This window comes from Corylus avellana, chromosome 1 (genome assembly GCF_965113065.1).
Source record: "Corylus avellana chromosome 1, dhCorAvel1.hap1.2, whole genome shotgun sequence".
In the NCBI taxonomy this organism is placed as follows: Eukaryota; Viridiplantae; Streptophyta; class Magnoliopsida; order Fagales; family Betulaceae; genus Corylus; species Corylus avellana.
The window spans coordinates 4,564,455-4,579,758 of NC_142490.1; the positions used below are offsets into that span (position 1 = coordinate 4,564,455).

At 36.8% G+C, this 15,304-nt stretch overlaps 3 protein-coding genes and 1 non-coding gene across 5 annotated transcripts; 3 read left to right on the forward strand and 1 right to left on the reverse strand.

Moving 5' to 3' along the window:
• Nucleotides 1-152: 152 nt before the first annotated feature.
• Nucleotides 153-3,442, forward strand: LOC132171322 (T-box protein). Of its 2 annotated transcripts, none has more exons than XM_059582611.2 (8): nt 153-654; nt 1,433-1,510; nt 1,649-1,758; nt 1,895-1,965; nt 2,335-2,430; nt 2,710-2,802; nt 2,897-2,992; nt 3,120-3,442. In XM_059582611.2, the coding sequence occupies exons 1-7, from the start codon at nt 217-219 to the stop codon at nt 2,977-2,979; spliced, it is 969 nt and encodes a 322-aa protein (XP_059438594.2). In that variant the 5' UTR covers nt 153-216; the 3' UTR covers nt 2,980-2,992; nt 3,120-3,442. The 2 variants fall into 2 exon arrangements, with proteins under 2 accessions (XP_059438594.2, XP_059438593.2); XM_059582610.2 differs by having other exon boundaries at nt 154-654; nt 1,616-1,758.
• A 565-nt stretch (nt 3,443-4,007) lies between these two features.
• LOC132172447 (Phospholipid/glycerol acyltransferase family protein) lies at nt 4,008-8,302 on the forward strand. The gene is made up of 7 exons (XM_059583955.2): nt 4,008-4,459; nt 5,544-5,662; nt 5,778-5,843; nt 6,013-6,210; nt 6,874-6,992; nt 7,141-7,246; nt 7,601-8,302. Exons 1-7 carry the CDS (start codon nt 4,231-4,233, stop codon nt 8,201-8,203), a joined length of 1,440 nt encoding a protein of 479 aa, XP_059439938.2. The 5' UTR covers nt 4,008-4,230; the 3' UTR covers nt 8,204-8,302.
• Nucleotides 8,303-9,063: 761 nt separating this feature from the next.
• On the forward strand, nt 9,064-14,445 carry CPA (Subunits of heterodimeric actin filament capping protein Capz superfamily). Its single transcript, XM_059581850.2, has 10 exons — nt 9,064-9,376; nt 9,588-9,703; nt 10,260-10,349; nt 10,944-11,008; nt 11,943-12,104; nt 12,301-12,379; nt 12,515-12,592; nt 13,102-13,176; nt 13,254-13,289; nt 13,915-14,445. Exons 1-10 carry the CDS (start codon nt 9,271-9,273, stop codon nt 14,020-14,022), a joined length of 915 nt encoding a protein of 304 aa, XP_059437833.2. The 5' UTR covers nt 9,064-9,270; the 3' UTR covers nt 14,023-14,445.
• Nucleotides 14,446-15,148: 703 nt separating this feature from the next.
• TRNAE-UUC (transfer RNA glutamic acid (anticodon UUC)) lies at nt 15,149-15,220 on the reverse strand. The gene has a single exon. It is a non-coding gene; the product is annotated as a tRNA-Glu (tRNA).
• Between the last annotated feature and the right edge of the window lie 84 nt (nt 15,221-15,304).

A 15,304-nucleotide genomic window follows, 5' to 3' on the forward strand; every position in this document is an offset into this window, starting at 1 on the left:
TCTAGTGATGCTTGTTCAAACATTTGATTCGTTAGCCTTTCGAACAAGTGGGATCCTTCAATTTTCTACTATAATCTCTTATCGATAAGATTTGGATCCTGCAATTCTTGCCCAGGAAAAAAACACAAAAAATAAAACAAAAAAATCCTGCAATTCTTTTGTTCATAGTCTAACGTCCAGACCCCGAAGCTGAAGAAAGAGTAGCAAGGGAGAGAGATGGGCAAACCCTCTCTCCCACTGAGACTGACCTTTCTTCTCTCTATCTCTCTCACAGCCTCATATTCCTCCTCACTACCATTCTTTCACAAACCATCCTCACCTTCCACACCGAAAGCTACCACTTTAGACTTGCTCTCTCTCCTCGGGCCCAAGCCCAAGTCCTCCAGCATCAACCCCCTCGTTGCCAAGGACCTCAAATCCTGCCTCAAGTTCCTCGTTCCCTTCACTCCCGCAAAAGCCAAAATCGAGTCCAGAAAGTGCTTGACGACGAGAAGAGAACTGGGTCCGATTCAAATTGGTGCCAGGAGTCGAAGAGAGGAGGATGAGCTCATTTGGTGCCCCCCCGAGCCGGTTCTGGAACTGGCTCGCCTTGCTGTTGATTCCGGTGGTGACCCGGCGGCTATTCATCGCGCCCTAGATCCCACCATCATCACTGTGAGTTTGTATTTTTTTTTTCTCCTGTTCTGTTTATTTACGTGAATGCCCTGGTTTTGGCTCTGTCGCAATTGGGTCAGTGTCAAATAAGTCCAAACCTGTAGCCTGTAGGAATATGTATGTGTTTTTGGTTATGCACCTAAAATGTCTATGAGGTATTGGAAAATGATATGCATTGCAACTATTTTCATTTGAAAAATATTTTAACAAGTAGGTCAGGTAAATGCCCTGATGCTGCAGAGATTTACGGTTCATGCTGTGTCTTGTGAACTTGTTTTCAAGTGGTGTGCATTGTGGAGGATGCTGCATGGGTTTTTGTAAACTTTGTGATTGCTTAGGAAGGAATGCCTTCCTTGTGAATTGTGATGACTTCTATGACTTGGGGAGATTGATCTTGATTGTTAGAACTGTTGACCATTATAATTAGACTTTAATTGTGGAATGGAGATCTGCCATGAAAATTTTCATGGGTTACAGAGTGAATATGAGGTGGATTATATATGATACAACATTTCTTTTTTGGGGGTGAAAATGCACTATGTGAGGAGATGGCACATCTTCAGATTATTCTGGTACAATTTTATGTGATGAGATGTTGCCATAATTTTCATGTTGCTCACTCATATTAGTGCTGATGAAAGGTGTGACTGATAATGTAATGTGGGGGTTGCAACTGAAATTTGTAAGTCATATTCTTTTTGTTCATCTTGGAAATTGCTAAACCTGAAATTATCTTTAGAAGATTGATTAGTAAAACATCTTTCTTTAGATTTAATAGGTTCCTGATGTTGAAGGATCAAAAGAAAACCGATGCGAGCTGACTAGAACACCATATGGGAGACGCTTTATAAGTGAGGTTGGTATCGAAGTAATAATATTTTGGCTGCCTTAAAACATCCCATTCAATTTTTTGTCACCACCTTTTCTAAAAGTACTGTAACATTTCATTATCAAATGGCAGGAGTTGAATTCTTATCTTGAATTTTTATTTGAGGTTATTGTTTCCCGGGGTCCCACAATTGGGTTGAACATATCCCTGAATCGCTATGATTTCTTTCATGGCCACCTTTTTCTTGCTGTTGATACTGGAAGACTCGGTATATTGTAAGTTGTTATATATTATTCTTCGTTTAATTTTGCCACTCTTACAACGCTGAGTGCTAATAAAGATTGAGCATGTCCAAGAACAAAGATTGCTATCCTTGATGCTCTTAATGACAACAGAACTTATGTTTGATAGGTTCCATGCCAAAGAATATCCAGCATATGATAAAGAAGTGTTTCCATGCAATATGGGCTATTGTCAAAAAGGTAAAATTTAACAAAAACACCTTAATCTATGTTATCTTTTAGAATCTAATTACATTTCTCTCTTTCAGATACCATATATTATTATACTGGCTTGGTTTAATATGTTTGAATTTCTAATCTTTTCTCTTTCACTGAGAATAATTTGAACTACAATTATTCTTCAAAACAAACAAAAGAAGCTCAGTAGAGTCCTTCAGTTGGTATTTTTTCTAAATATTTCTTCAATTAATCAAATCAAATGATACTCCATGTCACCAGTGAAAAGTGAATAATGACTAATCTTTTGATTTTAAACTTTAAAAGACACTGAATTCAGAAATTTCAGCCATTGCAGTGTGAGGTGGTGCTAATATTAACATTATCTTTCAGGGTCTAATGTGACATATGATGATTCGATGAATTTGCGAAATATTCTCTGGCTGGCTCCATTGCCTAGCAATTCATCTAAAGCTTGGGTGGCACCAGGTACCTCTACCAACTTACCAAAGCGTAAAACGTTTAGCGTGTCTGTATTGAACCAACAAAAATCATTTTCAGTTCTTGACAGATGCCATTTATGTAGCTTACAGTGAAATTTTATGGTCTCTTTCATCATCGTGCATCCCTCCAATTGATTTTTAGTGACACCAATATGTGTGCCAAGCCCCAGCAAGCCAAACTTGTGCTTGTAAAACAATACTCAGTATCTAAACTTTTTAGATCATTACTTTTGTCTTTAATTTGGCATTGATAATACTTCGACAGGAGTCTTGGTGGTGCTGGACGCCTTCCCAGAAGGCATAATATATCGAGATCTCATTCCTGAATATGTTAGATTTGCAAGGACCATATACGAAGGTTCGGGCTCTCACTTCTCTTATATATATATATATATATATATGCCGTTTGGAAGGATGGAATTAACACAATACTGATGGTGCTTGCTTGCCAGATGATCTCGGGGATGTTGCAGTTGATGTCAACTACTTGGACGTCGGAGTTGCAGTGCCGGACTATCAAATCTTTATTTGCTAATGCTTTTCTCAAGGTATACATAATACATCACTTGTTTTTGTATATGATGCAAAATTTCCAATGTACTCCAATAGCTTTGCGATCTAAACATTCTTGCTCTTTCTCTTCTGAAAATATGTTATCAATGTTCTTTTCGACAGCGGTAGATTATCACATCATTGGATGAGCCCCATGCAGCTGACGAGCCATTAATAAGTCCCAATTATGTTGGCCGAAATGGTTTCAAGCCATAAGATCTATAGAAGTCTAGAGACTCTCAACATGGAGATGGCTTAATTTTGCGTATTTTAGATGCATGGTCGGCGGCTTGGCATGCAAACAGAGCATACTTTGGTTCAAAATCACATGTACAGAGTAGCAGCTTTGCCCAACAACTATTTGTCGTGAGAATGTTCATAAAAAGATCCTGCAAAACTAATTTTTGGTGACAAAAATTCAATAACAATTGGAAAAGATTTATCAAGTGTACTTGTCCAGACTCCAAACCTGTCACATTAATCATTAAAAAAAAAAAAACGAATCGCAAAATTATGTGCATGGATGGGTCTTATTATAAATTTATAAACGGATACAGGTCTATTTGATAAAGGGTTTTATGGTTTTAATGGTCAGATATTGTAACAAAAATTGATTGATATAAAAAAAAAAAAAAAATAAAAGTATATATATATTTTTTAAAAGTAATGATGTTTGATATGAAAAATGAAAATTTTTTGTTTTATAATAATTTTTTATTTAAATAATAATAAAAAGTGATTGATATAATATAAAAAATAAAAATATTAAAAAAATAAAAAAGTGAAAAGAAAAGTATTGAAATCAAATGTCAGCAAACACAGCCTTAAAATTCAAGTTCAAGCCCGTTGGCGGCCCGAAGTAAAGGCCAGGCTCAAGCCCCAAAAAAAAAAGTTGTGCCATGTGGCACCTCGGTAGTGGACCCTCCATATCTAATGCAGGGACCCCACATTGATATTATCCCAGGCTTATCCAAAAATCGACGGATGCAGTGACGCAACGGAAGCGCTCACCGTAGACCCTCCCACACCGTAAAATCAAAAACCCTCCCTTCCTCTTCTTTCTCTTCTTCTCTCTTTTCACTAGCTCGCGCGTCTCCCAGCTCTCTCTCTCTCTCTCTCTCTCTCTCTCTCAGTCTAGCATCTATGATTTCTCCTCGAGTTCTCCTCAACTTTCTGTGTTTCCTCTGAGTACGCTCTCTTGTTCTGTGCGGGACTTTGTGGTTGAGCATTTGGAATGGCGGTGCACAGGATAGAGCGAGGGGATCTGTGGAAGAGCAAGGCGGAAGCGCTCTCGCTCCGCCTCAGGGACCGCTTCCGAGTGGCGGTGGACCGGCGCCGCCGGAAGCAGCCGATGCTTTTTTCCGGCGACGGTTACTTATCCACCGTCGATCGTTTGCTCCGCCGCTTTCGCGATTTCCGCAGGGATTCATTGCCCTCTTCTTCCGTTTTCTATCGCAAAGGAGGTTTGGTTTCTAATTGCATTTTTGTGCTTCGAAAGTGCTTCTTGTTTGTGAAAGATGCAAGTTGGCTCTTTGTTTTTTCATTTTGCTCTGACTTATTGGCATCTGTATGTGTTTCTATGGATTTATGTGTAAGTTCGAAGACAGAGAGATACTATCAAAGTATTATATGGATGCTGCTGTTTCTGTTTGTGTTTTGATCATTGGTCGGGATTTTGAAAGTACTTGATCTTGTTTTTAGAGGCGCCGAATTAGCTTTCTTCTTGGCTTTTTTGGTTTTGGGTTGAGTTGAATTAGTTTAGATAATGGGTGAATGTGATTTGATCCATTTGTTGTACGCTAATAGAATGATGCTTTGGTAATGTGTCTAGTGTGAAACTAGGTAGCCAGAGGCTTTAGACAAACTTTAAGCACAACCATTTTCAGTTTCTGGCTTTTTTCTAGATACCTAAGTTTTTACATCTAGGTTTTCAGCTTGAGGAATTCGAATTTTTCCAATTGGGTTGCATTTATTTCAGTTCTCATAACTTTTTAGGATCCTTTTTGCCTCTTTTCTTGCTGGAAAGTTCCTATTTGGTAATGTGGCCTTTTGGGTTGATAATCGTTGTATCTTTATCCTGAAGGAGCGGTTTTTTTTTTGGGGTTTCTGTGCCATGATGAGAAAATGAGGGCACCTCTACTTTCACTTCTTGTGAGCTCTACCCAAATTAGGGCAGTTGGGCAAGAAAAACACCATGTGCCATGTTATTATAATTTTCATACAATGCACAATTTACTTGTGTGATTTAGAGAAAATGGTTCCAATTAAACTTACATGTGCTGATGAAAGTTCGTGAGGTTTGCAACCAAGTACTTTTTAGCGAAGAAAATGTTATAGATTTTTTCCACAGGAGGGTACCAGAATTGGTATTCTTTATACAAAAATTTTAAGTCCTCTATACAATGACTGGGTGTGTGTTCTAGTATGCATCCAAGATTTGGAAAAACGGTGCTTATGGGACCATATGATAAGAAACATTGTTTTAGCCTTTCCAATTTCAAAATAAGCACGTCTAGATTCTTACTTGTGAAATTCTTTTGGCCACAGTGAGTAAAGACTTCAATGCTGAAGAAGAGTCCGTCCTTGTTCGCATGCTTCAAGCTGTGGCTGTTCCTGTTCTTGGAAATGTTTGTCATGTGTTTATGAACGGCTTAAATCGTGTTCAGGTGTGTGGCATTCCATGTTTCATGTTGCCCCTTAACCCATTATTACTTCTTCGATTGGAATTTTTTTTTTTTTTTTTGTGCGAGAATTGATTTGAGCTGTTATTTGTTGTTGCAGGTTTATGGTTTAGAAAAATTGCATGACGCATTGCTGCGCAGACCCAAGGAGAAGTCTCTTATTACGGTATAAACCATTCATCTAATTTTTATGGATTTAAGTTTGAATTTTATTTACAAAGTTTATCTTGGACACTATTTTGCAATTTTTTTTAGTGTTAACTTCCAATTTTCATCTCGATTTTTCTGCATTTTTATCCTTGAATATAGTGTATGATGATAAGGGAATTTTTTAGGTCAGCAATCATGTTGCTTCTGTGGATGATCCATTTGTTATTGCTGCGCTGCTTCCTCCAAGTGTTCTTTGGGATGCTCAAAACTTGAGATGGACACTTTGTGCATCTGATCGTTGTTTTACCAATCCCGTGTTTTCTGCATTCTTTCGATCTGTCAAAGTATTGCCAGTTGCTCGTGGTGATGGTATTTATCAGAAGGTATACCCGTAAGCATGTATTTCGTTTGTCAACATATTGCTCACTTGTTGAGTGTTGTTAGAAAAACTTTGTAGATGACTTGTACTATTGTATTTGAAGCAATGGATGTCGTCAAGGCTGTTCTGTTTAGAATATTATTTTTTTTTGTTTTTTGTTTTTTGTTTTTTTGTTTTTGTTTTTAATAACTTTCCTCCCCTTGCATTGATATGAAGGGCAGCGAGATTATAGGATAATAGCCATATGGACTTTATTATTTCCCACTCCATGTGTCCTTATGTGTACATGTAACTGTGTAAATTATATGTTGTCATTATTTATTTTTCTATTTTTGAATATCGTGTATGAGCTTATACATCTCATCTTTCTTGGAACCATTAACTTGTATGCCACAGATGTTTTACTTGTTTCTGAATTGAAATGTGGAATTTTAGTTAAAACCATTTCTACTTGAATGACTCCAATGCAGGATGGAATTTGTAGCCGGATACATAGCAGTCTGTATGTATGTATGCGTGTGTGTGTATTTATATAGTATCTAGATCACTATATATTTTATGCCATTTAATGTTTTTATACTCTGGTTATAATTTGGTCTTCCTTTGGTGATGTTAAACTACTTGTCAACTGTCCACATGTTCTCATCTTGCTTCTTAATTGCTTCAGGGCATGGATATGGCTATTGCAAAATTGAATCGTGGTGGGTGGGTTCACATCTTCCCTGAAGGTAGTCGCTCTCTGGATGGTGGAAAAACCATGCGGTCTTCCAAGAGAGGTGTTGGAAGGTAGGGGTCTGACAGATAATTTTCTTGGAATTTTTTTTTTCAGAGAGAGATAGAGAAGGGAGGTTTTCATCCAAGCTCTTGCCAGTTAGAAAGTTTGATTTGCCGTTTTCTTCTCTTTGAAGGAGTATTTACTGTTGTACATGAACAGGTTAGTCCTGGATGCAGACAATATTCCGATGGTTATTCCATTTGTACATACTGGGATGCAGGAGATCATGCCTGTCGGAGCCAAAATCCCAAGAATTGGAAAGACGGTAGGTTATCTAAGCAGTCATGTTCTTATTGATGGAAATTTCTAGCACCTGAAATGAACAAAATGGACTACTTGAGTAGTTTGATACCATCATAACCTGGATTCTGGACTTCACTATTTCCCTCTATCTCCAGTTATTATTATTATTATTATTATTATTTTTGGATGAATGAATAAATCTTTCATATATCAACAATGAATACAATGCACTCTAGCTAGTTAGCCAGAAACTCCAGGAAACACCAAGCCTCCTGAAGACTAAACTATACAGCTCAATCTCCAGTTATTCTGTTTGTTATACTGATGGCTCCAGTGTTATTAATCAAAATTTGCTGAATTCCAACCACCATTGTAGGTAACAATACTTATTGGGGACCCTATCCATTTCGATGATTTGCTCAACGTGGAAGAAGCGCAACACGCATCAAGAGGAAAATTATACGATGGTGTATCTTCAAGAATTGGTCACCGATTACATCAATTGAAGATTCAAGTTGACAGGTTAGCACTTGAACAAGCAACACAATTACAAAATCATCCTGTACGAAGTGTAGAACAAACAGCTGGGATCTTGCAGCTACTTGACTGGGAATCCTTTGGGATGGGAAGCTATTTATCAACTGAAGATGATTCTTCACTGACGCAAGAATCAGAGATCCCACCAAGGCTAGATGCTACGTATTCTCAGGAGCCTGCTTCTTCACTGGGGCAAGAATCAGAGATACAACCAAAGCTAAATTACACCTATCTCAAAGTGGGTTTGTCCTATGGAGATGGGATTGTGTCCAGGATGCGTGGTTATATGGATCCTACTGAGCTAATGGGTTTTGCTGCCAGAGGCTTATTTATGAATCTAAGATCAAAGGAATTTTCAGCAAGTTACGGAGAGGTTGGCCCCTTGAAGGCATGGAAACAATTTTTGGAAGATAATGTATTCCGGCAGTGGAACTACTGCTAACAAATTATACTATACTACCGTCAAGGCTGTTGTATTTCCAAATTCAGTGTAAATACTAGTGGATTCAAGAGTGATGTGATTTGATGCATGCATTGCCAATTGCCATGTTTACTGTTACTTTCAATTTAAAGCTATTGCCAAGACTTCGTACGGGTGTTTTGGACTGACCCAGTGGGTGCGGTGTTATGCTGGATACCGATTGCAAACGCAGATAAGGAGCAGACAAGACCATTCCTGTTCAATTTGTTTATTGACGTGGCAAAACTCTGCCCGTTTTATACAAGACAGATAACGATGATTTCAAGAATTTTGTTACCGAGTTTTTTGGCATTTCGAGCCACCTTGGATCTAGATTCTCTGTAATTGTTTAAATCAAGACCATTCATTAAAAAAAGGAACTAAGATAGTGAAAATAAATTAGTAGGACCGGAAATTTTTGACACATTGATACAACTTAATGTAAAATTAACTGGTTAAGAATGAAAGGTTTGACTCATTTAATTGTAGTCTTACATTCGGTCTTTAAGTGGTCCAACTTGACGAACAATTTTGATGTGTGAATTACACATGAATTTAATATAAAATTTAAAAGACCTGAACCGTTGGATTAAAATGAACGAAAGATATGAAAAAAAATAATTTAATCTATACAATCAAGTTGTTTTCTCAGGTAAATTTTGTGAACCAATTTTACATTTTTTCCTAAAATTAATTTAGATAATTTTGTCTGTTTCAAACCCAACATGCGATTGACAACCCATTAAACGCCCTCCGCGTAAATACGATCGTGTCATCTCATCAAAGCAATTTTCGGCTCACGCAAATCAAAAGCACCTTTACAGATCATGCACCATGTGCGGCCGTAGCATAGTAACCATGGCTACGCAGTTGAGGGCCTCCACGGATCTCATCCGTTCGTGTATGTAGACCCGACAAAACTGGACGGTCCAGATCAATTCATGAGCCTTTTCCACCACAACACTCTCGAAACTGTGATTTCCTTTGAAATTCTCCCACAACTGTAATTTCCTCCCAAAAAATCAAATCCCACAGAGAGGGAGAGAGAAATGGCGGACGTTGAAGAAGCAGAGCTGAGTGAGAAGCAGAAGAAAGAGATAGCGAAATGGTTCTTTCTCAACTCTCCTGCCGGTGAAATCCAATACGTTGCCAAAGGTAATGCTCCTCTCTCTCTCTCTCTCTTTCTCTCTGCAATTTTTATTTTATTTTAAAAAATTGAATTCGCATTAGCCTTCTTCTTCTGAGTTATACACTGGCTCTTCTACAATTTCAGATTCGGATTTGCTCTTTTTCGCTTTCTCTGCTATTTTTTTTTCGTGATCGATTAATTTCTTCACATTCTGAATGGTTTTGTTGTTTTTTGCAGATGTGAAAGCGATACTGGACAACGAAGAATTGTACAATGAATCGGCTTCGGAGTCATTTCCATTGTACAATAAATCCCACATGATTTGCCTCGAAATGCCCGGCAGAATGGGCGATGTAAGTCTCTGAATCCTTATGAAAACTTGCTTTTTTCTTCAGCCTTCGGGTTTCCTTTTTGATCATTTATGCTCAATGAGTTTAGTAAAGGTTGAATAAGAGAGTGTCAAGGTTTGTCTGTGGGATTGGATGGGCATTAGTTATTTCTTTGCAGTTGATATAGAAATGTTTGTGATCATATAGATTTTACCATAAAAGAGTTACATCATGATGTTGTTGCCGAATTTTTAAACCTCATCATTCGTCCTCGCTGTACAAATTTGCACGCAATTGGTGGGTATCACAAGGTAGAATTGGCACTACCACAAATGACAACGTCATTTTGTAACTTAATCATAGTACAATGTAGTACCTTTAGTATTACCCGAATTGGAAAATTAGGATTTAGGGTTTGGCATTGCATGTGTTTATAATAAATAACGAATGAGATTAACTACTTGAAGATTCATATGCCACTTGATTGTATCAAATCATGCTCTAAAATTTGCTGTTTCTGAGTTAGGTTTTGATTTTCAAACCCGATCTTATTATATTTAACTCACTGCTTTGGATGCAGGTGCTGATTACATCATTTGGCGAGCTCAATGAGAATGAGTTTCTTGATCCAAGGACTGCCCAAGTTGCTACAGTTGACCACATTAAACAAGTAATTTATGCCTTTTTTCTTGTATTATTTTTCTCTTGAGAGATGGTAGGATTTTTACCAAAACTCTGAAGCAATATTCAAGTTTTTTGTCATTACTGGAGGCAATGCTTAAACCTCGAGGCATATGTTAATCTTACTTATCACATATGCTAAACTTTTAGGTGAATGATGACATTCTAAAGAAATAAGAAAAAGCTTGTTATTGCAAATGAGAATTAGATTTATGGAAGATCCATGGATATCTTAGTTCTTACAATTAATGTTTCAAATAAGATTATGAGGGTAGCAAATAGTTTAATTTAAATCTTTTTCTAGGAATTGCATTATGAAAGAGGTATGGATTATGGACAAATCTTCAATTATCTGTGTCTCTGAATGGAGTACTTAAGGAAAAACATTATGTTTATTATGTCTCATACTCATGTTTGTGATTAGTTGGTGTGTACTTTGTTGAATCATGTCATATATATGTTTTTTTTTTTGTTTTTTTTTTTTAATTTCTTCCCCTCCCCCATCTCCGCCCTATCTTCCTTCCCTTTTGTCAAGTTTTCTTCTGCCATGTATTATCTTAAATAACATGGTGAACTGGTTCAGGTTTGTACAAAGGTGAGACCTGCTCTGGATGAGGAACTTCCATCCTCATATATAGAGGAATTTCGGTACGCTTCATAATTCTTATGGGTAGAATTGGTTTTCTATTTGAATCTATGATCTTTTAGATTTCCCGTTAAACTGGAATAAGTGTCTGGCTTTCAAATTTCAAAAGATTTGACAGCAAATCAGTGGTGTGTTTTACCTGTCCTGAGTGCCAAATAGGTAGCCTTGGGGGGTCCTGGGCCCTCCCAAAATTTAAAAAAATGTAACAAAAATTTGAAAATATCTTCTAAATTTTAGTATTTTTATAATCTAGGGGTTTGGCTCAAGTGATAAGGGCCTTGGTATTAGTGGCATTTCCATCAGGTCTAAGGTTTGAATTCCCTTGGATGCAAACAATTTCTTGAGGCCAGTCAGCCAACGAAGTCGAAGTATTACCTGATCCGAGGTTTATCTGACAGGGGTGGGTACATGAAGTGGCCCTGCCTTGGAGAAGTCCCTCGTCATAAAAAAGAAAGAATGTATTTTTATGAAATGGACCCCCTAAAATTAATTATTACCCCCTTAAAATTTTGTGTTTTTAGTTTTGTCCTCCCCCCCTCCTAAACTCTAGTTCTGCCCCTGGCTCCAAATGAGCTCCTTTCACTGTTACCCCCAAGGGATTTACATTCATCAATTATTTACTTATAGAGTATTTTTACCCGTACTGAAAGTAAACAAAAATATTACTCTGAAGGTTTTTCAGCCAGGAATTATGATGTATCAAACTCATGTTTGCTGTGCATCATGGCGTTGAGAGTGTAGCGATACTTTTGTGGAGCTGGTGTTATGCTATTAATTTGTAACTTCTTCAAATTTACTGTTATATATGCTTCTTCATACGAATATTCAATGGAAAAAAATAAAATAAAACTGTATCTTATGGCAGCACAGAGCACGGAACACTTCTACATGATAGAAAGAGACTTGCTAAAGTTGCCATTTTCTTTTTCTTGACAGATGTGCCCTGGATGCTGAATTACTGAAGTATGTTGGTGAAGCTTATCCAAAAGGTGTCTGCTCAGTTTACTGTACAAATGGAAAAGATGTGGAGGGCCCAGGATTTGATTTTGAGCTTGCTGTGGTGATCTCCGCTGCTAGACTTAGTCCACAGAACTTCTGGTTCGTGAAATTTGTCAAATGACAATTTAAACTGCTCTTTCTTTGGCATCATGGTTCAAATAGGACGTAATCACTTTATACCAACTCATGGTTGTCAGTCTGTTTGTACCCTGCCATGTACCTGGTCTTTTAGAAATAAGAGACTTCTACATGATAAGATTTTTCAGTTTTTCATATTTTATGGCACATTGTGTAGCAATGGAAGTTGGCGCTCAGTATGGAACATTGAGTTCAAGGATGATGATCAAATGCTGGAACTAAGAGGCAAATTGCAGGTATTCCTTATCAGCCGTGTATGACTATTTTTTACTCTCATTTGTGTTTCTAGGCAATCCAGGCTGCATTAATTTTTCTTGAGGTCATATACACCTACAATAAGTTTTGTCCTTGTATTGTTTTCCTGCTTTCAGGTTGGTGCCCATTATTTTGAAGAGGGAAACGTGCAGTTGGATGCAAAACATGAATGCAGAGATTCAACAGTATTTCAGGTTATTATAACATTACATGTCTATCAACAATTGTTTTTTATATCATTGTTGTTATTTATTGTTACTGTTTGCGGAAGCTTGATTAGGCTTGATTCATAAGTGCCCTTCCTCCTTAGTCTGAAGACACAGTATACTTTGGGATGTTGGTGTTTGGAACATGTTGATTTTGCTGTTGTATTTGTTTATAACTTGGCTGGGTGAGTTATGGTTCTATGCCCTGGGTAATCTTTAAAACCGTGATAGCCAAAAGACTACAAATCTTGTTTGACTAGTTTCCTGTGACTTATTTTTATTTTAATTCCCACTTCCCATTCATTGGCTTACCCGCATAATTCTGTTGGAAAAGTAATGATTTCCTTCTTCTTTTTTCCTCCTGAAATACTTTTTAAGAATTCCAGTACTGTTCATTTTTTAAAGATATATAAATGACGCAATATGCTATGCCTGTTCTGGTCATTTAATTTTATCCCCTTTTTACCATCCAATTCTTATGTTCATATTTGTTTCAGTCTCCTGATGACTCTGCAATTACCATAGCTAGCATTATTCGCCACCATGAGACAGAGTACTTGGCATCTCTTGAGGTACTAAATATTCCTGTTCTTGTAGTTAAATGGTTTTCATTTTCCAAAAGTCTTTACTGAGAGTTATACATTGACAGGCATCCTATTCGAACTTGCCTGATACCACTTTCAAGGTACTTCTTTCTCCCCTCAATCTAGAATAGGATAGTTTCTTCTTTCTAAGCAACACTTATTAGCATATAGGCCAGTGTTACTGTCCAACATATAGGTATCAAATCATTTCATGTGGGATGGCATTGCTTAAATGGTAATCAACTCCACAAGAACTAACCACTTTAATCATCCAATCAGTGACAGCTCTCCTTTAGACCCACTACCTTTTTGTTGTGCATTTTATCCTCTATTTGGTTCTTGGAAAATTGATAAGAAAAGGAAATTGCTCGATAATAAATGGTGCTTTAAAGATTTTCCTTGTGTTAGTTAATAACAGATCTCTAAATTTGTTTTTGTTTTACCAACAAATTGGATGGGTACAAGTGCCCGAGCTTGTGCCAATAACCTTCCCCTTGTCCAGTTATCTCCCGCCCACCAACAAAAAATAAAAATCCCCAAACAAAAAGGTATTATAATTAACTTCCAGACTCAAGCTCAATTACTTATTCAATTTCTGTAGAGTATTATATCTTTAGTAGGTTTTGTGGCAGGTAAATGAATCCTTTCTTGTTTTCTTTAGCCATCTTTCTAGGTTCATTATACTCCTAAATCCCTATAATACATATGAATCTGATTGCAATGCAGGATCTTCGGAGGAAGCTCCCCGTTACCCGAACCCAATTTCCATGGCATAATACTTTGCAATTTAGCCTGACAAGAGACATTACCAAAGAACTCGGCATTGGAAAGTGAATATACGAAAACAAAATTATGAGACCAGTGTATGCTGTAACTGTACAAGCGACATAGTGATGAGTTCCTACCCGTATATACCCGTTTGTATCGAGTATGTGAATCCTTTTTTGAGAAATGCTATACACATTCCGAAATGCACATTCCTTGATGCGGCACTGAAAACCTAATGGTGATTTTCAGTGCCACATTAGGGAGTGTATGAGTAAGAATGTTTGTAGCATTCCTCATCCTTGCTTCGTCTTTTCTCTCTTTTCTCTTTGTATTTTGCCGCGGGAATTGTCCTATGCCATTAGAGTTTCTCTCCTCAGTTTTGTGGCATTGTACTGTTACTGTTTATATTAAGATGTGTATAACAGAAAAGAATTGTGGTTGATTTTTAATTTTTAGTGTTCGTGGGCAAGGTTGACAAGTTTGTGATTATGTATAGTGTGAAAAGTAGCTCAAGTTTTTGCAATTATTTTTCCCTAAATCTTGAATAAAAGTTTAAAGGAGTCATTCCACACCCTCTTGTTACAAGGAGTTTAACAATAGAACCATGAAATGCTGAACGTGATTCTAGTTGCAGTGTCGTTTTAAATATGTTCTAGTCTAGTTTAATAATCTACAGAGAAGCTAAGAAATAAAAAGGGAAAGTCCACACAATTTTCTCAATCTACTACCTAATTAACAATGTTTTCCTCAAACTTTCAATTGCCACATTGTCATTTTTAAATTACCAAAAATTGTCAATGTCTTTCCCATTGACCAAAAATACCCTTAAAATTAATAATAATAATAATAATAATAATAATCATATTTTAAAAATAAAAAATAAAAAATAGGTCGTGGAAATTTTTTTTTAAAAAAATTATTATTATTATTATTATTTTTTGAAAAAAAAATTATTGAATTATTTATCTTATTGAAAAAAAAATTTATGGTCTTTTTTTTTTTTTTTGGCTGCCCTTATGGGACATTGTAAATTATTTGGTAATTTAAGGGGTAGACTTTTCCCAATAAAAAAATTTTTTCTAAAAAAATTAAAGCATCATGGGTTCTGAAATGTAAGGAAATAAATTGCAAAAGACTTTTGGCTGATTCAGAAAATAAAACAAAGCAAAACAAGAAACCAAAAAGGAAAAAGTTCCGTTGCCGGGAATCGAACCCGGGTCTCCTGGGTGAAAGCCAGATATCCTAACCGCTGGACGACAACGGAAGTACTTGTTGGTTGTCTTTTAAAATAATACTAATTAACATAATTCTTGAGGAGTACAATGCGTGTGAATGGGATTCTCATTCA

What these genes read in the sequence shown, in the direction of transcription:
- LOC132171322 (XM_059582610.2), top strand. Translation starts at nt 217, where the DNA reads ATGGGCAAACCCTCTCTCCCACTGAGACTGACCTTTCTTCTCTCTATC. An exon ending in TAGATCCCACCATCATCACT is followed by an intron (nt 655 to 1,432) that starts GTGAGTTTGTAT and finishes TAGATTTAATAG; the next exon opens with GTTCCTGATGTTGAAGGATC. An exon ending in TAAAGCTTGGGTGGCACCAG is followed by an intron (nt 2,431 to 2,709) that starts GTACCTCTACCA and finishes ATACTTCGACAG; the next exon opens with GAGTCTTGGTGGTGCTGGAC.
- LOC132172447 (XM_059583955.2), top strand. Translation starts at nt 4,231, where the DNA reads ATGGCGGTGCACAGGATAGAGCGAGGGGATCTGTGGAAGAGCAAGGCG. An exon ending in CGTTTTCTATCGCAAAGGAG is followed by an intron (nt 4,460 to 5,543) that starts GTTTGGTTTCTA and finishes TTTTGGCCACAG; the next exon opens with TGAGTAAAGACTTCAATGCT. An exon ending in GTGATGGTATTTATCAGAAG is followed by an intron (nt 6,211 to 6,873) that starts GTATACCCGTAA and finishes TAATTGCTTCAG; the next exon opens with GGCATGGATATGGCTATTGC.
- CPA (XM_059581850.2), top strand. Translation starts at nt 9,271, where the DNA reads ATGGCGGACGTTGAAGAAGCAGAGCTGAGTGAGAAGCAGAAGAAAGAG. An exon ending in CTTAGTCCACAGAACTTCTG is followed by an intron (nt 12,105 to 12,300) that starts GTTCGTGAAATT and finishes CACATTGTGTAG; the next exon opens with CAATGGAAGTTGGCGCTCAG. An exon ending in TGCCTGATACCACTTTCAAG is followed by an intron (nt 13,290 to 13,914) that starts GTACTTCTTTCT and finishes ATTGCAATGCAG; the next exon opens with GATCTTCGGAGGAAGCTCCC.